This window comes from Arvicola amphibius, chromosome 9 (genome assembly GCF_903992535.2).
Source record: "Arvicola amphibius chromosome 9, mArvAmp1.2, whole genome shotgun sequence".
Classification (NCBI taxonomy): domain Eukaryota; kingdom Metazoa; phylum Chordata; class Mammalia; order Rodentia; family Cricetidae; genus Arvicola; species Arvicola amphibius.
This window is the reverse complement of record NC_052055.2, coordinates 44,500,931-44,519,892: the sequence shown is the minus strand read 5'-3', so window position 1 is coordinate 44,519,892 and position 18,962 is coordinate 44,500,931. Positions and strand designations below refer to the sequence as shown.

Sequence of the window (18,962 nt, the reverse complement as noted above, 5' to 3'; positions counted from 1 at the left end):
TTCCATCTTCCTCTCAGAGAGGCAGCTTCACCTCTGCCTCTCTCCCCACTTCTCTGCTTCCCCCTTCTCTCTCTCTCATTCTCTCTCTCTCTCTCTCTCTCTCTCTCTCTCTCTCTCTCTCTCTCTCTCTCTCCCTGTCTCTCCTTTAATAAAGCTTTATGCCTATTTTTGTGTCTGTGCCGTTAAGCTGCCGCCGCCATTTGCCGCTGCATGTTCACGTGTGCTCACTCGCTGCCCTGGTCACACGTGTTTCGCGAGTCTCCGCGCAGCTACGCACAGCTGCCCAGCTACTAAGTTTTTAAGAACAAAATTATGAGCTGCCATGTGGGTTCTGGGAATTGAACCTACGTCCTCTGGAAGAACAGTACATGCTCTTGATCACTGAGCCCCCAAACCATAAGTTTTGGATGATGGCTGACCAGGGCTGGGCGCACATATATCCTCTGCTTAGAAACCACCAAAATGTTACATCTCTATCAGGGAAGCCAGGGTCTGTAAAGAAGCGTGTAGTTTGAAAAAGCATAATAAACAGGTTGGCAGGACCTCATCAAATAGGGAGTGGTTCAGGAACCCAGTTTCCAGGTATCTGACAGGCCAGTCTTACAAGCTGTCCCCATGCTTGAGGCTCCCAGATGCTCCAAGCAGAGGACTAGTGGGCTTGACAGACCTGTGTTCCTCCTGCAGCATCGTGTGTGTCGGCGGGGATGGCATGTTCAGCGAGGTGCTGCACGGGGTGATTGGGAGGACGCAACAAAGTGCTGGCATTGACCCCAATCACCCCAGAGCCGTGCTGGTGCCCAGCACCCTCAGGATTGGCATCATTCCTGCAGGTATGGCACATATATGACTTTCTCTTCATGGTTGTCGTTAGGAGGATATCTCCACGAACAGCCACAGGCATCTCCGCTCATAAGGCCATACCCCCACCCCCTTCATTAGTAAAGCTTCCTTAGGATTACGCTTCAAGTAGGGAGATATCATTCCTGGTTCATCCTTCATTTAAATTGTGATTCCACAATCAGGAGGCAGAGAAGAGGGTCAGGAGTTCGAGATTACCCTCTGTTACATAGTAGATCAGCCTAGGTGACATTAGACCCTGTTTTCCTGTTTGTTTGTTTTTTAAGTGATTTTTATAATTTCTCATTACTACACTCCTTTCTGTGAGATAAGGTATGAATAGTAGAAAAAACCATGACTGTGTGTCTGGGAAGACCCTTATCCCAGTGCCCTGAGAGTCCAGCAGCACACAGGACAGTCCCTGCCAACAGCTGGGGGTCAGTGGGCTGTTAGCCTGGAGTCAGGAGGTACCTGGCACCTGGAGACAGAGACAGGATTTGGGGGTGGCTGTTTGTTAGACATGGCTTCTAACTGACCTGAGAGCTGGGATCTGGGGTTGGTGAAGGCTGAAGGAATCTGCCCAGGAGTCCTGAGACCTCGGGAGGGGACCCAGGTGGGGAGGCAGTGGCAGAACCCAGGACAGGGCTTCTCTCACTATGGGAGGAAAGCGTGGGGGCTAGACTGTGTCCTGAGGGTGTCTGTCTGGCTTGTTGTGTTAAATGCCTTTTTAGAAAGTTCCTAGTTCTTAGAAAACACAGTGTGATGATCTTGACTTTTACCTCGAGTGGATTGAGAGCTCGGGAGATTGGGGAAAAGCTTTGAAGGGACATTTCCTGTACCTGAGGGAGGAGCTTCATCGGCAGGCTTGATGAGCATGCTCGCCAAATACCCAGTCCTCTGAGATGAAGGCAAGCTGCTGAGAAACCCTGAAGGCCAGTTAGTTTCCTAGTCAAAGATGAGAGCCCTTACTGTTAGCAGGTCCCTTAAAAGTCATCCCGTGGCCATTAGAGTGACCTATGGGATCACAGCAAAGCTCCTGATTCTATGGAAGTTGCCACATGAATAACGTGTGATGTTATTCAAGAAGCTCGGGGAGCTGACCTCTGCTTAGCAGGGTCCGTGTCCAAAACTGGATCTTTCCTGTGCCACCAGGACTGTGAGCTCCAGTTGGCTGCTGGCCTGTAGACTAAGCAGTCAGAGAACTGTCACCATCCAGTGTGCAGGGGATCCAAGTGTTACTGTGAGCAGACATCTTTTATTTTTCAGCCTGACCTGTAATGCCAAGGTCGTGCCTGGCCGTGTCAGTAGGGTGGTGAATGAAAGCCTTTGTAGCCACATCCAGCCTCTTCACAGAGGCACAGCAAGCGGACGTGTGAACCGCCTGTCCTAGGGATGAGATCTGAAGCAATGGCTTCGTGTCACCTCCACAGGATCCAGCTGGTTCAAAAGCCTGATGTTTCTTTCACTTCGTTAAAGCACAAAATGATTTTCTTTGGTAGAATGGTGCCAGCTCAGCTCTGACTTCTGCACAACTGTTGCAGTCAGGTGACAGCTCCTGTGCTGAGCAGCAGGCTGGCAGGCAGGCAGGCAGCAGACTCTTGCTTGACGTCACAGTGGGGACTGCAGGACAATGCAACAGGGATGGGGGTGGTCGCGGTGGACAAGAGCTGCTGGACACCTTTGTCCTCGAAGTCAAGGAGAGTACAGTCACGGTTACCCCGGGTTAGCACTGGTTAGGCTGAGCAAGGAAGGTGGTGCCAGGGGCCTGGGATGCGACTCCCTCCCCTGTGCTCCCAGCAGAAGAGAGGGTGCTCCAGCAAAGCTGGGGTCATCTCAGGCTCTGGCTCTAGCTAATTCTCTGTACTATGGTAAAACACTATCACCAGAAGTAGCTAAGGCAGGAAAGGGCTTGTTCATCTGCTCTTCCAGGTCACAGCCCATCACTACGGAAAGTCAGAGCAGGTGCTCACTCAAGCAGGAACGGAAGCAGAAACCATGAGCGCTGCTAACTAGCTTCTTATACAGCCCAGGTCCATCTGCCTAGGGGTGATGCCACCCACAGTGGACCGAGTCCTCCCAGACATGGCCACAGGTCAATCTGATTGAGGTAGTCCCTCTTTCCAGGTTGTGTAGGTTGTGCCAGGTTGACAACAAGAACTAAGACCTTCACAGTTCACTTTGTCTGCCATGTACTTCCCCATAATGGTGCTCTGTGTAGGACTCCCTTTGTTCTTAAGGGCTAGGGGAGGCTGTGAGGCACTGCTGGCAGCTACAGAGAGGTGGGAGGGGCCACATACCTTTCAGAGCTTTACAAGAGAGGGAAGTGACTGTTTGCATTGCCGACATCTCTTAGAAGCTGCAAGAGGGTTCAGGGTGGTCTCTGTGTCTGGATATGCTGCAGGCCACTTTACAGAGCCATGCAACATTACCAGAAGGCCGTTTTTAGTATTTTCAACCTTCATTTTTTTGAGTGGATTCTTTTTACTCTCCAGCTGTTCCAGGGTCAGAGAAGGACAGAATCAGCTGGCTGGAAGTCAGTTACAGTTTTGGACAGTTCCATTAGCACTAAGGGCTTTCCTGTCCTCTTTGCAGGGTCCACAGATTGTGTGTGTTACTCAACAGTGGGCACAAACGATGCAGAGACGTCGGCTCTGCACATCATTGTTGGTGAGTCCAGGCTTTTCTCCTAGGTTTTTGTATTTTATTTTATTTTATTTTATTTTATTTTATGTGTATGAGTGTTTTGCCTGTGTGTACATCTGTGTACTATATGTGTGAGGCTGCCTGAGGCGATGGTGAGCCTCCATGTAGGTGCTGGAAATTGAACCAAGGTCTTTCTCAACAGCAAGTACTCTTAACCACTGAGCTGACTCTGCACCCCAAGTCCTGTCTTATACATGTGGGTGTCCCATGCACAGACCCCAGGCCCCTGCTAATGTATTGTGGCCCTGCTGCCTCAGATTCTCCCTTGCTCTCCTCTCTTAACTGGCTACCAGGGCTAATCCCCATTGTGAAACACCTGCAAGGCTCCAGGGTGAGTGACAGACACCCAGCCCCTGCTCCAGTCCCAGGTGAGAAACCCCACAGGAGGGGGAGGAGCTCTGCGGTTTCTGAGAAATGGCCGGTGGTTCTGCCCACCCCATCACTCTTTACAGGGTCTTGTCTTACTTGCAGTCACGGAAATGCTGTATTTCAAAGTAACCACTTGGGATCTTATTGTTGGTTTGGCTGTTCTTTGAGACAGGGTCTCATTATGTACCGCCAGCTGGCTGGTACTTACTACGCTGACCAGACTGGCCTCAAACTCTCAGGGATCTGCCTGCCTCTGCTTCCCAAGTGTAACTTCTATTTATTTTTTTTCTCAAGACAAGCCTTTTCTATATTGTCTAGATTGGCCTCAAATTCGCAATCCCCTGCCTCAGTCTCCTGGGTGCTGGGATTGCAGGCGCGTGCGCCACCACACTTGGCAGACTTTGTGTTTGAAGTGCTGCGTACCTGTTTTCAACCTCAAGCCTACTTTCCTCTGTTGGTGCCATGGACGTCCCTCCTGGACGCATCCTGTCCGCCCTTCAGAACAGTTCTCAGACCTTTGCTTGGAAACAGGGGCCAAATTTTGTCACTGGAGAACTCCTTTAGAGGTTCCAGCACATACCCTGGGCCCAAGAATGCTCTTCCTCTATCCAGGAAGGTCATCCTCTCTGACTGAGTGAGCAGCTCTGGGAGGGATCTGATGAAGCAATGTAGGAGGAAGGGGACACCCACCTAACCAGCCAGATCAGCCAGATCTACCCTGCTGCGTGCAGTGGTGTGACAGATGTCACAGTCAGATAACCATTGTCGTATCTGAGTGTTGTCACCCCGGTTGCTACACTGAACGAGTTCTGTTTCTTATGTTTGCAACAGGCAGGCACCTCCTGTATATGCAGAGGCAGGGCAGAGGAGGTCAAATGGGGGACAGGGTTCCTTTACCGCTCTCCTCTCCCACAGGGGACTCGCTGGCCATAGACGTGTCCTCCGTGCACCACAACAGCACTCTGCTGCGGTACTCGGTGTCCCTGCTGGGCTACGGCTTCTACGGGGACCTGATCAAGGACAGTGAAAAGAAGCGGTGGATGGGCCTCGTCAGATACGACTTCTCAGGTATGCGTGTCCACGGACATGGAGCTAATTCGTACAGCGCCCCCAGGGACAGACTGGGGGAGCCTTGCTTTCCAGATGGGGACATGACCCTGGCTGTTGTGACCCAGATCCTGTCCCCCTCAGAGTCCCAGCATGTGTCAGAACTAGACTGAGGCAGGCCTGTGGATTTGGAGCTCAGTCATGGACGTGGTATTAACCCAAGAGATCAAGGTAGATGTTTTCACAGGAAAAGATTTTTTTGTTTTGTTTTGTTTTTTTGAGACAGGGTTTCTTTGTAGTTTTGGAGTCTGTCCTGGAACTAGCTCTTGTAGACCAGGCTGGCCTCGAACTCAGAGATTTGCCTGCCTCTGCCTCCCGAGTGCTGAGATTAAAGGCACACAACCACTGCCTAGCTGGAAAAGGTTATTTTTACGGTCGCCCTGAGCATAGCAGGTGAAGTGGGAGGAAGCTCCTCTGTGAAGCAGTGCAGCAGCCCTGAGCATCTGCCCTCCAGGCGCAGGTTCCCTTCCTTCCCTTCCGCCATAGCACCGTCTTCCCGAGCTTCTTTCTACAGTAGCGGCCATCAGCCAGCCATGTTCAGCAACATCTGTGAGAACATGCGCCTGACCAGGACAGGAGAGGTCTCAGGTCTGCATCTGCTTCAGTGGCACACCAGCAGGGAGGGGGAGGACGAGACAGGTCTTCTCCGTCCTCCCTTGCCCTCCTATTGTGCAGCAGAGACTCAGTCCCCATTTCACAGTTGAGACAGTAGGCAGTATGCTTAAATGACTTGCTGAGGTCTGGTGACACTCTTCCTGCAGGTCAGTGGGTCTCAGAGGAGGGAGGCATCAGTGTCCCCAGGAGGCTTGCTAGAGCCCAGATCAGGGCCTTCCCAAAGTACATCTGAGATGGGGCAGACCCGAAACAGTGCCCCAGGAATGCAGATAGAGCCCTCGGTAATAGCCATGTCCCCTCTGATCACCAAGCTACGATGAACAAGAAATGCAGGTCAGCTTCAGGCTACACCAAAAGTTACCACCTGCTGGTTTCAGGTAGTGGGTGGGTCCTCTTCCCTCCCCCATCAGGTTTAAAATGCCAAGGAGAGGAACTTAAGGGACAAAATGTGAAATGCAGGGCATGGCTTTCTGGTGGGCTAGGTGAATCCCTTTCCTGTGTTTAGTGCATTTCCCGAGCCTGGACCCTGTTCTGTACAGTTTGCCATTGGCAAAACTGTGTAAAGTTTAATGACTCTGAGCACCAGAACCCACCCCTTTTCACATGAGAGGACACTGTGGGGTGGCAGAGGCACAACATATAGCCAGCCCTTCCAGAAGAAAAGGGCTCTGGCTGCCGAGCAAACAGTGACTATGTCCACATTGAGGTACTGTGCTTGCCCCCCTCTGCTGGAATGGGGAACTGCTGATGGTCCAGAGCCTCAGGCCAGTGCCTTCATTTCTTGGTCCTCTCAGAACACATCTGAGGAGCCCCATCCTTCCTCTCAGGCGGAGCAGCTCTGGTCTTTGTCCCTACCACATTACAGTCCTTTCCCAGCCACTTGAGGGTGTTAGCACACACCCGTTGACATTGGTGTTTGGCTGCTGTGAAGTGGAAAATATCCACTGTACTGGGCATCTGGGAGCTTTATGGAGGAGAGCAAGGTGTGAAATGGAGAATTCCCTCCTAGACTCTCGGACATGCCAGGACTGGCCAACTGCAGCTGAGCTGGGAAGCTAGGGTTCAGAAAGAGGCTTCTGATTGTGACGAGACAACTGTCCCCAGTGACCTATTAGAGCTCAGTGTTGCACACCATACACAACTATCGGACTACTCACTGTGGGTCCGCTCCTCCAGGGTGCTGGACACTAGACATCTCCTGGGGCCCACCGGGAGTAAGTGGAAAGAGAAGGTAAGTGCCAGCGTGCAGACAGAGGCAGCAGAAGCCCATGATCTGGAGCCATTCTCCACAGAGTTCCCCTTGCGTGCTTTTGGACCTAGAACCTGGCATAGGGGACTAGCACCTGAAGGGCCACCCAGAAGAAGGTGGAAGGAACCAGGACCCTCCTCCCCGGGGGACAGATGCTTGTGGCCTTGTAGGTGAGGCTACGACAAAGTGGAGCCTGGCCCCCGTGTGGAATGGAAGGGTTTGGTGTACTAGGGGTTAGCTGGGGTGAATGCCTCAAGGCTAGCATCACATCCCAACACACATAAACTAGACAAAGAGGTCGTGTGGGACCACAGCAAGCCCAGCTAGTCCCATGCCTTCTGCCCACTCTCTGCTATCAGAGGCCCAGCGGTCCACCCTTCTAGCCTTGCCCATCCTAACATGCACCATGCCACTGGCACCATTGATAGCAGGGCACAGCAGGCCCTTTAGGAGGCAGGCGGTACCACCCTGACCTTGGTCCTAAGGTCACCCAGGAGACCCCTAATGTTGTGGATGATAACAACTCTGGCAGGGGTTAAGCACACAGGAGGCAGGGGCATTGCTGACTACATTGATGAAGGTGGTAGAGACCCTGAGCCGTCAGGTCACACAGGACACACCACTGAGTTCATGCAAGGTCACTGCTGCCAAGGACCCTGCTTTGGCAACTTAAAGGCCACCTGGATATGTGGCTAAAACTCTGACCACACCTCTCACCGGCAGCTTTGCTGTGGTGCTGCTCCTTGGGCCATGGTGGAGAGGGCAGAATCTGCATCTCCTTCTGGTACAGTAGCAATGTCGCATGCAAGGTCCCTCCTAACCCCTGGTCAGCTTCCTAGGAGTCTTTCCTTTTTAAAGAAATTATTAGTTTGTGTGTCTGAGCATTGTGTACATGTCTGGTGCCTATGGAGGTCAAAAGAGGCGTCAGATCCCCTGGAACTGAAATTACATATGGTTGTGAGCCACCATGTGGGTTCTGGGAATCCAACCTGGGTCCTATTGAAGGACAGCCAGTGCTCTTGTCAGCTGAGCCACCTCCCCAGACCCTGGTCCTCTTGGTGGTGGTGGTGGTAGTGTATAAATAAGGACCCTCGTAACCAGGCAGTGACACATGGTTCTTTATTGCTCTTCTTCCCAGGGTTGAAGGCCTTTCTCTCTCATCAATACTATGAAGGGACAGTGTCCTTCCTCCCAGCCCAGCACACAGTGGGATCTCCACGGGACAAGAAACCTTGCCGGGCCGGGTAAGCAGGTGCATTTCCACGTGGTTTCCCATTGTAAATGACTTGACGTGTGCAGGGCTGTTTGGGATCCTGTTTCTGGTAGGACAGGGATGCAGAAGGACTTTCTAAACACAGAGGGAAGCCCCTAAGTTTCACAGGTTTGTGTAGGGCTTCCCAGTTCACCAGTGCTTCCAGAAGAGCTGGCTCAACAGTTCCATCCTGGAGATGTGCACAGCAGCTATGTCCTTGCAATGGTGCAGACTCAAGGTGTAGGTTCAAGAGTAGGCTGACCACACCACACCCAGATGAGAACTTTGCACTGAGTCAGTGGCTCAGCTCTGAGTTACTTACTGCCCGGAGCATAGGCTCCTCACACTTGTTACCCGAAGAAAGGGGGTTTTCACTCTAAGGATGCTTGGTAGATTTTTCACGTCACCATTGATGCATCCCAAGCTAGGCAGTTAATAAGTCTCAAGAGATGTCTGCAAGCCTTGGAGAAGGAAACTGCTGATTAATGGGTGTGAATTTAGGACTAATCTTGAGAGTTCAATAGTAGTCTGCTGAAGAATTGCTGTTGACGCCTTTGAAACTTGATCCTTTTCATTATCTGCAAAGAGTTTAAATGCTTTTCTGTGTGTGGGGACCAGGGGCTCCGTTGTTGAAATGTACAATCATGCACTAGAGGCACAGTGACCACGCTGTCTTCCAGGTGCTTCGTGTGCAGGCAGAGCAAGCAGCAGCTGGAAGAAGAACAGAAGAAAGCCCTGTACGGCCTGGAGAATGCTGGTAATTTGCGAGTGTAGTCTTGAGTGTGGCTCTCAGGGCATGACTTCTTCTGGCTGTCCGCCTTATCTCCTGCATTTCCTAGTTATGTTGTGTTAGTTTTAGCTCTAGCTCTAGGCAGCAGCGAGTCATTGCAGCTTTGGAGATGCTAGGACACCTAGATATTCGTGGCAAGGCCTTCGATTGCTGTCACAAGGCTGACCAGAGCCAAGGCATGCCATTCTAGCTGCTATGGAATATGGATTGGCAGGTACCCTGTTTGGGCTTGGCTGAATGAAGGCCTTCTGCTCTAGTTACAAGGACTTGGTTACACCCCGATCCTGAAGAATGGCAGCTACTGTATGTGGATAAGTGGGTGTGTCACCTGCCCATAGCACTGCCTATGGCCTCTGAGATTGGAGTTTTATGGAGTATTCACATGCGAGCTGCTGTTCTTTAAATCTGTGGCAACCATTCTTAGCCTATATAAGTCATATACAGAGAGATGGCAGGCCAGATTAACCCCCGCAGAGGTCTGCTCTACCAGGCTTTTTCTTTGCGGACACCAACCAGCTCCCAAACCATGACACAGAGACTTATTATTAGTTATGAATGCTCAGCCTAGCTTCGGCATGTCTCTGGCTACCTCTTTTAACTTAATTAACCTGCTTCTCTTCACCTACCTTTTGCCTCGGGGCTTTTTACCTTTCTTCCTCTGTCTGTCTTACTTTCACTGCTTCTTGGGTCTGGCTGGCTGCTGCCTGGTTTCTGGCCCTGGTGTGCCCCTCTTTTTCTCCCTTGTTCTCTTCTCCTCCTCCTCCTCCTCCTCTTCTTCTTCTTCTTCTTCTCCTCCTCCTCCCCCCCCTCCTCCTCCTCTTCCTCCTCCCCCATCTCACATAGACTTCTGTTTATTTTCTCTGCCTGCCAGCCCTGCTTATATCTCTCCTGCCTACCTATTGACTATCCGGCTTATTAAAAAACCAATCAGGTGCCTTAGACAAGCAAAGTGAAACAAACGCAACACATCTTGACATAATTAAACCCACATCCTTACATCACCAAACAAATGCAGCATAAGCAAATATAACACATCTTTGTCCAGTTAAAATAATATTCCACAACAGCCTACTCACTCTTGTTAAACTGCTGTCCATAAGCGCTCTTACAGGGAGTAGGGAAATGATCTGCTCCCACAAGACCTGCTGGGGTCCTGAGGTGAGTGGGTAGTTCCATGGTATGTAGTCAGGTCAGAATGAAAGCCAAGAACCAGAGCAAGAGGGAGAGCAGTACAGTCCCTTGCCGCTGTGCCTCTGCCTCTGCACCACATTAACCGTGGTGCCCATCCACTGTCTACCACAGAGGAAGTGGAAGAGTGGCAAGTGGTATGTGGGAAGTTCCTGGCTATCAATGCCACCAACATGTCCTGTGCGTGTCCCCGGAGCCCTGGGGGCATGTCCCCGGCTGCCCATCTGGGAGATGGATCTTCTGACCTCATCCTCATCCGGAAGTGCTCTAGGTTCAACTTCCTGAGATTCCTTGTCCGGCACACCAACGAGGACGATCAGGTGAGGTGTACTCTTGCCCCAAGGTCATTGACATTTGGGCAATCCCTGCCCCCACCCCCCGCTAGTTGGTAAGATCTGTTGTTAACTGCAAGGAAAGATCATCTTTGGATGTGCATTTCATACATGTCAACCTTACCAGTTCCTTCATGTAAATTTCATTTCAAAATATAAATCTAGGGCCTGGAGAGGGGGGCTTAGCAGTTAAGAGCACTGGTAGTCCTTGCAGAGGACCCGGGTTCAATTCCCAGTACCCACATTATGGCTCTCAGTTGTCTGTAACTCCAGTTCTAAGGTACCCAATATCTTCTGGCCTTCATGGGCACCAGGCAGGCACATCATGCATAGACATATATGTAAGCAACCCCACAAACATGATTAAATAATTCATTTTTAAAAATAGAGACTTCTACAAATCACCACTAGTGAATTATATGGTTCTTTAGAGTACTCATATCTGTAGAGGATTTTTAAATAGTGTGTGTGTGTGTGTGTGTGTGTGTGCGCGCGCGCGTGTGTGTGTGTTTGTGTATTTGTTTGTTTGTTTATCCGTGTGTGGGTATAAGCATGTGAGTTCAGTTACCTGTAGAGATCAGAAACATTGGACCCCCTGGAGCTGAAGTTGCAAGCAGCTGTGAGCCACCTGATGTGGGAGCTGGGATCCAAACTTGGCTTTTTTTTCCAAAAGCAGTATGGGCCCTTAGCCCCTGCGCCATCTCTCTAGCCTCAGATTTGAGATGTCAGAGGTATCAGCAGTTGTCGGACGCTCCTGGGAGGGCAGTGTACATACTGTCAGTAAGATGTCACACTGGGAGGACTGGTGGCTGGGCAGGTTGGTCTCACTGATGGGCTGGCGCCCCCACCATGTTTACCTTGGCAGTTTGACTTCACTTTTGTCGAAGTTTATCGAGTCAAGAAGTTCCAGTTCATATCGAAGCACGTGGACGACGAGGACGGCGACCTGAAGGAGAACGGGAAGCAGGGATTTGGGCAGATCTGCACGGACAACCCCACGTGCAGCTGCTCGCCCTCTAGGAGCTCCTGGAACTGTGACGGGGAGATCCTGCACAGCCCTGCCATCGAGGTCAGGTACGCGGGCAGGATGCCAGACACCGGCTAGAGCTCGCTGTGGTTTGTGGCAGAAGACAGGAGGCGTTGCTTCCCCAGGGCCTTATGCCGGGTGTGGAAGCTGCGGGATCTGAAGGTTGCATGGGGCAGGGCTGACTCTGTGGTGCTGGGTTTTACAGGCATATCCGTGGGGTTTTCAGGCTCCTCTGTTCTTATTTCTTTCTCTCCTATACTCTGCATTCTGCCCCTGGTCTCGGTCTCTGTCTGTCATATTTACACACACACACCCCAGTTAGAAAAATAACAAAAAGTAACTAGCTTCATGGGTACTTCCTAAGTCCTGGATCTCCTCAGTTCCCTCACAAAGTATCTTGCCTTCATGGTCAAGGATAGGTGTACAAGGTAGAGATAAGAAACACCAGGCAGGAGCCTGAGGTATTGGGAAGAGTATCCCGAGGCTATGAGAAAAAGAGGGAGGTGGAGTCTCAGAGGGGCCTGGAGAGGTCATACAGCCTTGGGGACCTCAGAAGTCTAGAGTGGCCAGTAAGTGCAAGAGGCCAGAGCCAGGTGACTGGCTCTGAGTGACTTCGCCCATTCAGTCACCTAGGTTCCCAAGGGGAGCTCAGAGTCACTCTTAGCCGAGCTTCAGAACACAGGTTACCCCTGTAACTCATAGACTAGGCCTGAGTGCCCAGCATCCAAGCTATGAGTAGGCTGGGGGAGGCTTGCTTGCATGCCCACTCTTGCTGGTGGGGGGCATTTCTTCCCCAACATGTGGTATTGGGATAGAACCCAAGAGAAGAGAGCAAGTGAAGTCTTTCTCCATGGGGAGAATAAAGCAAGCTGTCTTTTGAAAACAGGCTATTGATTTAGTGTGGTTGTGCACATTCAGAGACTAAGGTAGAACCGTAGGATTCTGGGAGGTGAGGGGCTCAGGTCGGCTGTGAACGATGGAACATGTGCAGTTTAAATACAGCTGTTTATCTCTGCAGGGTCCACTGCCAGCTGGTGCGCCTCTTTGCTCGGGGAATCGAAGAACAGTCCTAAGCAAGAATCCCAAACCTGAGAAGCCGTCTGCCTTGAGCTTGGGGAGTGTGAAAACTACTTAAGAAAAATTCGACAGACCAATTATGTTGATACATCCATTTAAACTTAGAAATTTATTTTTGATAGGTAAATCTTGGTTTTAGAAAAGACAGCTTTGTCAACAATTCTATATCCATACCTGGCACCCTCACCTCGGTTCTATGTGCATTTGAGTCGCTTTTCACATATCTTGTTCTCAGCAAAGGCACTTGTTGGTTTGGCGCGTGGCTTGCTAGATTTTAGCCACGCTGACCACGCAAACTTCAAGACAGCCCTTTAGTGGCTATACTGCAATAATTTTAGGGACATTATAATATGAATACTTGCCAGGAATCAGGTTACACCATCTGGACACACGGGTAATAACCCGGTCACTCTGAGCCCTTTGTGAGACTTTCTCTGGAGTTGTTCGTGACCAGGTTTGGGAAAGTAGATGGCTCTCTTTGCCTTCACTTGACACCTCCATTTCTGATCAGGATGTTGCTATGTGGCCCCTGTCGTATGCCACAACCATAACTCAACACAGTGAGGTCCCCTGCACAGCTGCACCTCCAGAGCGGGGCCACATCACTGCAAGAAGACACCCAGGGTGACGTCTCATCCTCAGGATTCCCCACATCTGCTGCCGCCACAGCTGCATCCTGTGAGACAATCCAGCAAAGTACCCACTGGAAGTTTCGTTCTGTCAGCCCTGGTAGCCCACACACTCTGGCCAGAGCAGTCTGTCAATCACTGGCCAAAAGGAGGTTCCATTTGGAAACAAAGCACTCGTCACAGCTGGGCTCTGGTGGGTAGGGGGTGGGCAGAGGGCAACTGGCATGCACAGAAGGTACGTTGGGGATTTTATACCACCCTCAACCTGAGTGTCAACAGTGGAGTGGCCGTTATCCCAGGTCGCCCCCAGGTACTTTGGTGCAAGCCCTGTGTCTATTTCCAGGGTCCACATCCATTTCTTCCCTCACTGTGGGTTCTATTCCATGTACTTATCAACAGTTTGCTCCTTGTCTATCAGAAGGGTATATAATCCATGTCTTGGCTGTTTGCTTTGTCTCCACAAGGGGACTTCTAGCTGCTCTGGCTGAAGCCCTGGGCTCATGACAAGTTTCCTTTGAAGGCATTCCTGACCCAGGAGCTTCTCAGCCACACACTGTGGCCTGTGCTGTGTCTCCAAATGGATGCATCTGAGAAGAATACGCAGCATAAACTTGGATTGCGAAGGGGGAGGGGCACTGACTGTTACAAGAGTAGGTTTTAGGTTCTGTACTGGGGAAAGAATGCATCTCATGCAGGTCCTATTAGTCAGTCACTACAGAGTTCTGCAGGCTGCCCGTTTCTAGGTGCTTTGGCGTGGGCTTCTGTTTTGAAGCCATACATGAAATTCTCTGTTTAGTGTTCAGTCCCATCCAGACAAAAGGGCAGCTGTAAAGGCGGCCATGTTTAGGGACCATGGTAAAGGTAATCGTGTAGTGGTGCTAGTTAATGACCGATGGTCGAGTGGAAAGCTGGGTAGAGAGGAAATGCACCTAGCAATTTCTATCCAGGTCTCTTCCTGGATAGGCATGACCCAAAGGTGTGAGACTAGCAGCTCTTTGAAGTAGGTAGGTAGCCCTGAAGCAGTGTAGAGCAGACACTGGGGTGGCCACCCCACTGTCCATTCTAGAGGGGCTCAGGTCCTGAGGCACCTGTGGGTGCTCCTGGCTCAGGAACTCTCTCGCAAGGATTCAGGTCTCCATTGGCCTTGTTACACGCTGCCCACGCCCTGGTCCACCCCTGCCACTGCCAGCTCTGGAGGAGGGGATCCAGGTAGAGGATATTTTGTTGGTGCTCAGCACTGCAGGCCATGTTCAGAATCTAACTTTGGCACTATCATGGAGCATCATAAGTGTCAAGACACTTACAACCCTTGACACTTGTACACAGGATGGGAGGGAGCCCCCCCACATTCCCAAGCAGTAGGCTATGGTCTCCATGATGCTTTTTAGATGCAATAGCCCAACCCCAGGCCTTAGGTATTTTAGGAGAGAGAGAGAGAAAGAAAAACAAACAAAAAATAAACAAGCCAGGAGTAAAGATTGGACAGTGGCAATTTAGGATCCTGTAGGGGCCTGGGCCTGGTCCATATTCTAATTCCCTCTGTGGCCCACTGGTGCACAACAATTAGGCAGCAGTCATATGCAGCAACTTCTTGTTTATGAAAATGAAGCAGCGGGGGTGGGGAGCAGCTGTCTTCCCCGCAGCTACTTCAGTCCGTGTACAATCTCTTGAACCGGGAGCTCTGGCATGAGGATGGCCCAATATGCTTCCTGATCTTGCTGGCTTCAAGATCAGCAAGGCATATTTGATCTGATATGTTCGAGATGACAAAAAAAATAAAGTTAACTTTGGGCAGAATTTGGCGGTTTTCCCTCCTTTTTTCCCCACAAGTTCTTATTTTCAAAACAAATGTTAAGGAAACAGTTCAGAGAAGCCTCGCTAAGAGGCTGAGTGACTGTGCTCTCCCTGAGAGATCTGGCCGTCCCTCACCCCAGCATGGGTCACTCTGCTGCCATTCTAGCCTCGGAGGAGTCCCTGCCTGGGATGAGCCTCAGTAGATTTTAGATAGGAGGTTCTGCCATTTGCCTGAAAGAAATGCCCCAGGTGTGGCTTCGTGCCTCAGCCTTGGTGACCCAGCTGTGCTCATGCAGCAGCTGTGCCAGGTTGAGCATGGGTACCTGTCTCCATACAGCCATGGTGGCACATGTGTGGGTCTGCATCCATGCGCCCTCACCTATTCCACTTGGCCTAAGGAAACCAGATGAGGGACTCAACCAGGACCAGGCATGGCGGTGCCTTACAGTTGAGAGGCTGCGCCACGGGTGCAGGAAGGACGACCGCAGAGGGGCAGGGAGGGCGAGTGAAGAGTGACTGGACAGTCACAGTAGGTGTGTTCTCAGGAGAGCTGAGGGTATCTATTTGACAAGTTCCCAGGGAACTTTGACTGTGCTGTATCCCAGTATCAAAGCCAGCGTAAGCTATGGATGAAGTGACAGAAATTGGATGGATGGATGGGTGGATGGGTGGGTGGGTGGGTGGGTGGGTGGATGGATGGATGGATGGATGGATGGATGGATGGGTGGATGACACAGATGTGGATGGAAGGCTGGATGGGTGGATGGATATAAAGATGGGTCAGTAGATGGATGATGTATGGGTGAATGGACATAACATGCAAATGTCCAACCTCCTATGGCCACATTCCTGAGCAACTGGTCCTAGTCCCCTTCCAAAGAGGTCTTGGCAGCTCCTGCTTACTGGAAGCTCATTTGGGATGGGGTGGGGACAGGCACCATCAGTATGCCTTTCCAGGTTTGACTCTCAGGTTTCCTCATATCCCTGTGTCCTATGTCAGCATCTGAATCAATAAAGTCATAGCGTTGCCAGAGACCTTTTTGCTCAGGACCCCAGGCTGGCAGAGACCACCACTCAACAGGGCCAAGGCTTATACCGCAACCCCAAGGCATTGCTTGGTCCAGACACCCCCTCGCATCACCCAGACGAGTCACCTCTCCTCTGGACTGTCTTCTGGGACCCAGGGACTATCTTCTGTTCCTAGTATCCCTCATACCAGGGAGTGCAGTAGAGCAAACAGCACCCACTACCAAGGCCCCATGCCTTCATTCTCCCAGGTGTTTTTGTGCTGAACCCTGCTGCAGTGGTAGCCACGAGGACTCAGTTGCTCTAACAACCAACACCTATACATTTTGCCAAAAAAACAGAGGCCTCCCAAGCCTTAGCTTAGAGCATTTTGGGTTTATTAAATAAAAATTATAATTTATACAAGACTTTGTATCTAAACAAGATTTTTCTTTTAAAAAAAAGTGATTTTTTTCCTATCAGTTCTTTATAGAATATGATCCTTTTGTAGAACAAAAGTTACACCAATAACAATTATGTACAGATCCAAAACAGACTCAAGCTTCAGACATACAAAATTGAACATTCTAGGTCAGTGATTAGTCAGAAATTAAATATCTGCTCAGATCACACAATCCAGTACAAACCCCTGTGTCTCTAACAGCTTAGGGCCTGCACAGGCCCCTGGCCCAGCCCTGTCCACCATGGGCCAGTCTTCATCTCTCTTTCCAAGAGAAAGAGACTCAAACTAAACCGCTTGGTCCACCCTAAAAGCCTATTCAAGGTCTCTGTGTGGCACCCCAGTGACAGGTATTCACCAACCTGGGCACTGCCAGAAAGCGTTAACCACCATGTGTGGTTCACCCATATGTGTGTATTAGCCATACAGCCATCTCCAGTAACAAGTCATAGGCCACACTTCCTCCCCTCTGGCACGTTGGGGTGCCACCAGGTCCCCCCGCCACTTATCGCACTCCATGCTCTTCAGAGCATGAGAATATTACAGAGCCCCAAGCCACAGCTCTGGGTGGAGGAGGGTCCTGCCTCCATGTTTAGACTCTTCCATCTATGTACCTGGAGCTATGTGGCCTTTGTTGCACATTTGGGGTGGTATGTGTGCTTGATCTGGCTACCTGGCAAGCCTTTCCCAACCCCAGTGTGTGGCCTGAAGCCCCTGGAAATGGGGTGTCATGAGCCCAAGCCACCAGGCCTCACACCCACACCAGCAAATGAGGATTGGCGCAAAGGTAAAAATTACATTTGAAAAATGATACAAAAATAAGAAAAACAGCTTGCTCTCTGTAAAAAATATAATCTTCTGTTTCTTCAAAAAAACAATCTCAGTGACACCTGAAGGACTCAGGACAAGCTGAAGGAACCAGAGTGATCCACCCAGAAAATGCAAAGGTGGGGTGGTGATTGCACCCTTCAGAGGCCCAGGCCTGCAAGATCACCCACCCCTGCAGTCTCCACCTTTGTTGGGGCAGGAAGCATGGGTAGGGCGGGGTCTGCCTGGCCTTGCAGAGCTTGTAGGAAGGAAGGAATACTGTCAGATGCTAGAGGTACAGGGCAACTAGGGCCCCCGACCCCTAGGCTCTTCCCACAGCTGTCTTCTGTGGCACAGGGCCCTCCCCTCTCTCCCTGGTAACCCCTCAGCCCAGCTCCCTGAACCACCCACCCTATTACTCAGAGAGGCTGGAACCTGGAGGCCAAAAGCCAGCCAGACTCCCACTGGTTCTCACTGAACAGCAGCTGGAGTGGAGAATGCCCTCAAAATCTTACTGCAGAGCAAAGTGTTAAAAAAGGTGTGCTTTTGCCAACACGCCATTTTGGACCCTCGCTGGCCATCAACTACTGGCCTGGTCTCTTGGCTGGAGTGTCAAGCCAAGATGGGCCAGATGAGTGACAGCTCAGGCCCAGACACCGAAAATGGAGGAGGAACCCCAAACACACCAAGCCCAGAGAGGCCCTACCTAAAGTCTTACAGTGCCCACAGCAGGCCCAACATGGAAGGAGGGTCTGAGGGCCACTGGCCACTTCTTCACTGGAGAGGGGCCTCCCCACCACTCCTCTCTGTCTTACCATCCTGGCAAGAAGGGGTCACAACCACTCCCAGCTATGGCTTTGATGGAAAAAAGCCTCTAGCCTCTGGAGAACAGGAGTCATGGGATCATGGAGTCTCTCAGGATGGCAGGTGCTGGGTCTGTACCCAGGCCAGGACAGAGAGTGAGGAGCTGTGCTTAGCAGGGCCTGAGGACGAGTGTCTTGTGTGCCATCCTTCAATCAGGTTAAGAGGATCCTCTGCCCACCTGTGTCCACAGGTGTACACGAAGGTGCTTCACGCGCTCAGCACGGGCCAGCCCGGCACCATCCAGATGAGTCCCAGCCCTTCAGGTCTGCAGGACCCAGACCACCATAACCAGCCACAGTCCAGGAGAATTATTGCCAAAGATCACGAGGACATCCCATCTGATCCTCTATCCAATGATTAGCGAGGGTTCCAGCAACACCTCGGAGTCAATACTAGCTGTCACCACCAGAGGCTGCTGCAGACGTGATTTTCATGTACTGGCTGAAAATGGTCTCAAAGGCTTCGTCTCTGTGCACCATGGCACCAAACACCAGGGGCTGAGGGGAAGAAATGGAGGGAGGTGCGTGAGCACTTCATAGCCAGGCTGGGGCTAGAATGGACCCTGTCAGATCAGGACAGCAGCCTGGCAGAGACAAATGACCAGATACTCCTCTCACCCGGAAGGCTCCAGCCGATAAGAGGACCCGGCCTTTCCTCCTTGGAAGGATGCAGGATCCATTCCCCCTGGGACCCACCAACCTGTCTATCCTATAACTACGGTGCCTACCCAAACAGACCTTCCTAGACCCTGACTCCATGCAGCAGGTTCCTATGCTGAGGGAGAAAGGAGCCTCTACCCAAACTGAAACCACATCCCAGGGAGGTTCACTCAGGTTCCTGGTGACAGATGGGGAAGG

At 51.2% G+C, this 18,962-nt stretch overlaps 2 protein-coding genes across 4 annotated transcripts in view; one reads left to right on the top strand and one right to left on the bottom strand.

Annotated features, from left to right (window-relative positions):
- Positions 1–14,972, top strand: part of Cerk (ceramide kinase) — a 44,264-nt gene extending 29,292 nt beyond the window's left edge. For both annotated transcript variants that reach the window (XM_038343617.1, XM_038343616.1), the window contains exons 6-13: positions 685–830; positions 3,430–3,504; positions 4,825–4,977; positions 8,019–8,124; positions 8,813–8,889; positions 10,225–10,430; positions 11,308–11,516; positions 12,488–14,972. In XM_038343617.1, coding sequence (XP_038199545.1) covers positions 685–830; positions 3,430–3,504; positions 4,825–4,977; positions 8,019–8,124; positions 8,813–8,889; positions 10,225–10,430; positions 11,308–11,516; positions 12,488–12,542 — 1,027 coding nt within the window. In that variant the 3' untranslated portion in view covers positions 12,543–14,972. The remainder of the gene's footprint in view (positions 1–684; positions 831–3,429; positions 3,505–4,824; positions 4,978–8,018; positions 8,125–8,812; positions 8,890–10,224; positions 10,431–11,307; positions 11,517–12,487) is intronic.
- Positions 14,973–16,350: 1,378 nt separating this feature from the next.
- Positions 16,351–18,962, bottom strand: part of Gramd4 (GRAM domain containing 4) — a 75,527-nt gene continuing 72,915 nt past the window's right edge. For both annotated transcript variants that reach the window (XM_038342025.2, XM_038342026.1), the window contains one exon: positions 16,351–18,602. In XM_038342025.2, coding sequence (XP_038197953.1) covers positions 18,498–18,602 — 105 coding nt within the window. In that variant the 3' untranslated portion in view covers positions 16,351–18,497. The remainder of the gene's footprint in view (positions 18,603–18,962) is intronic.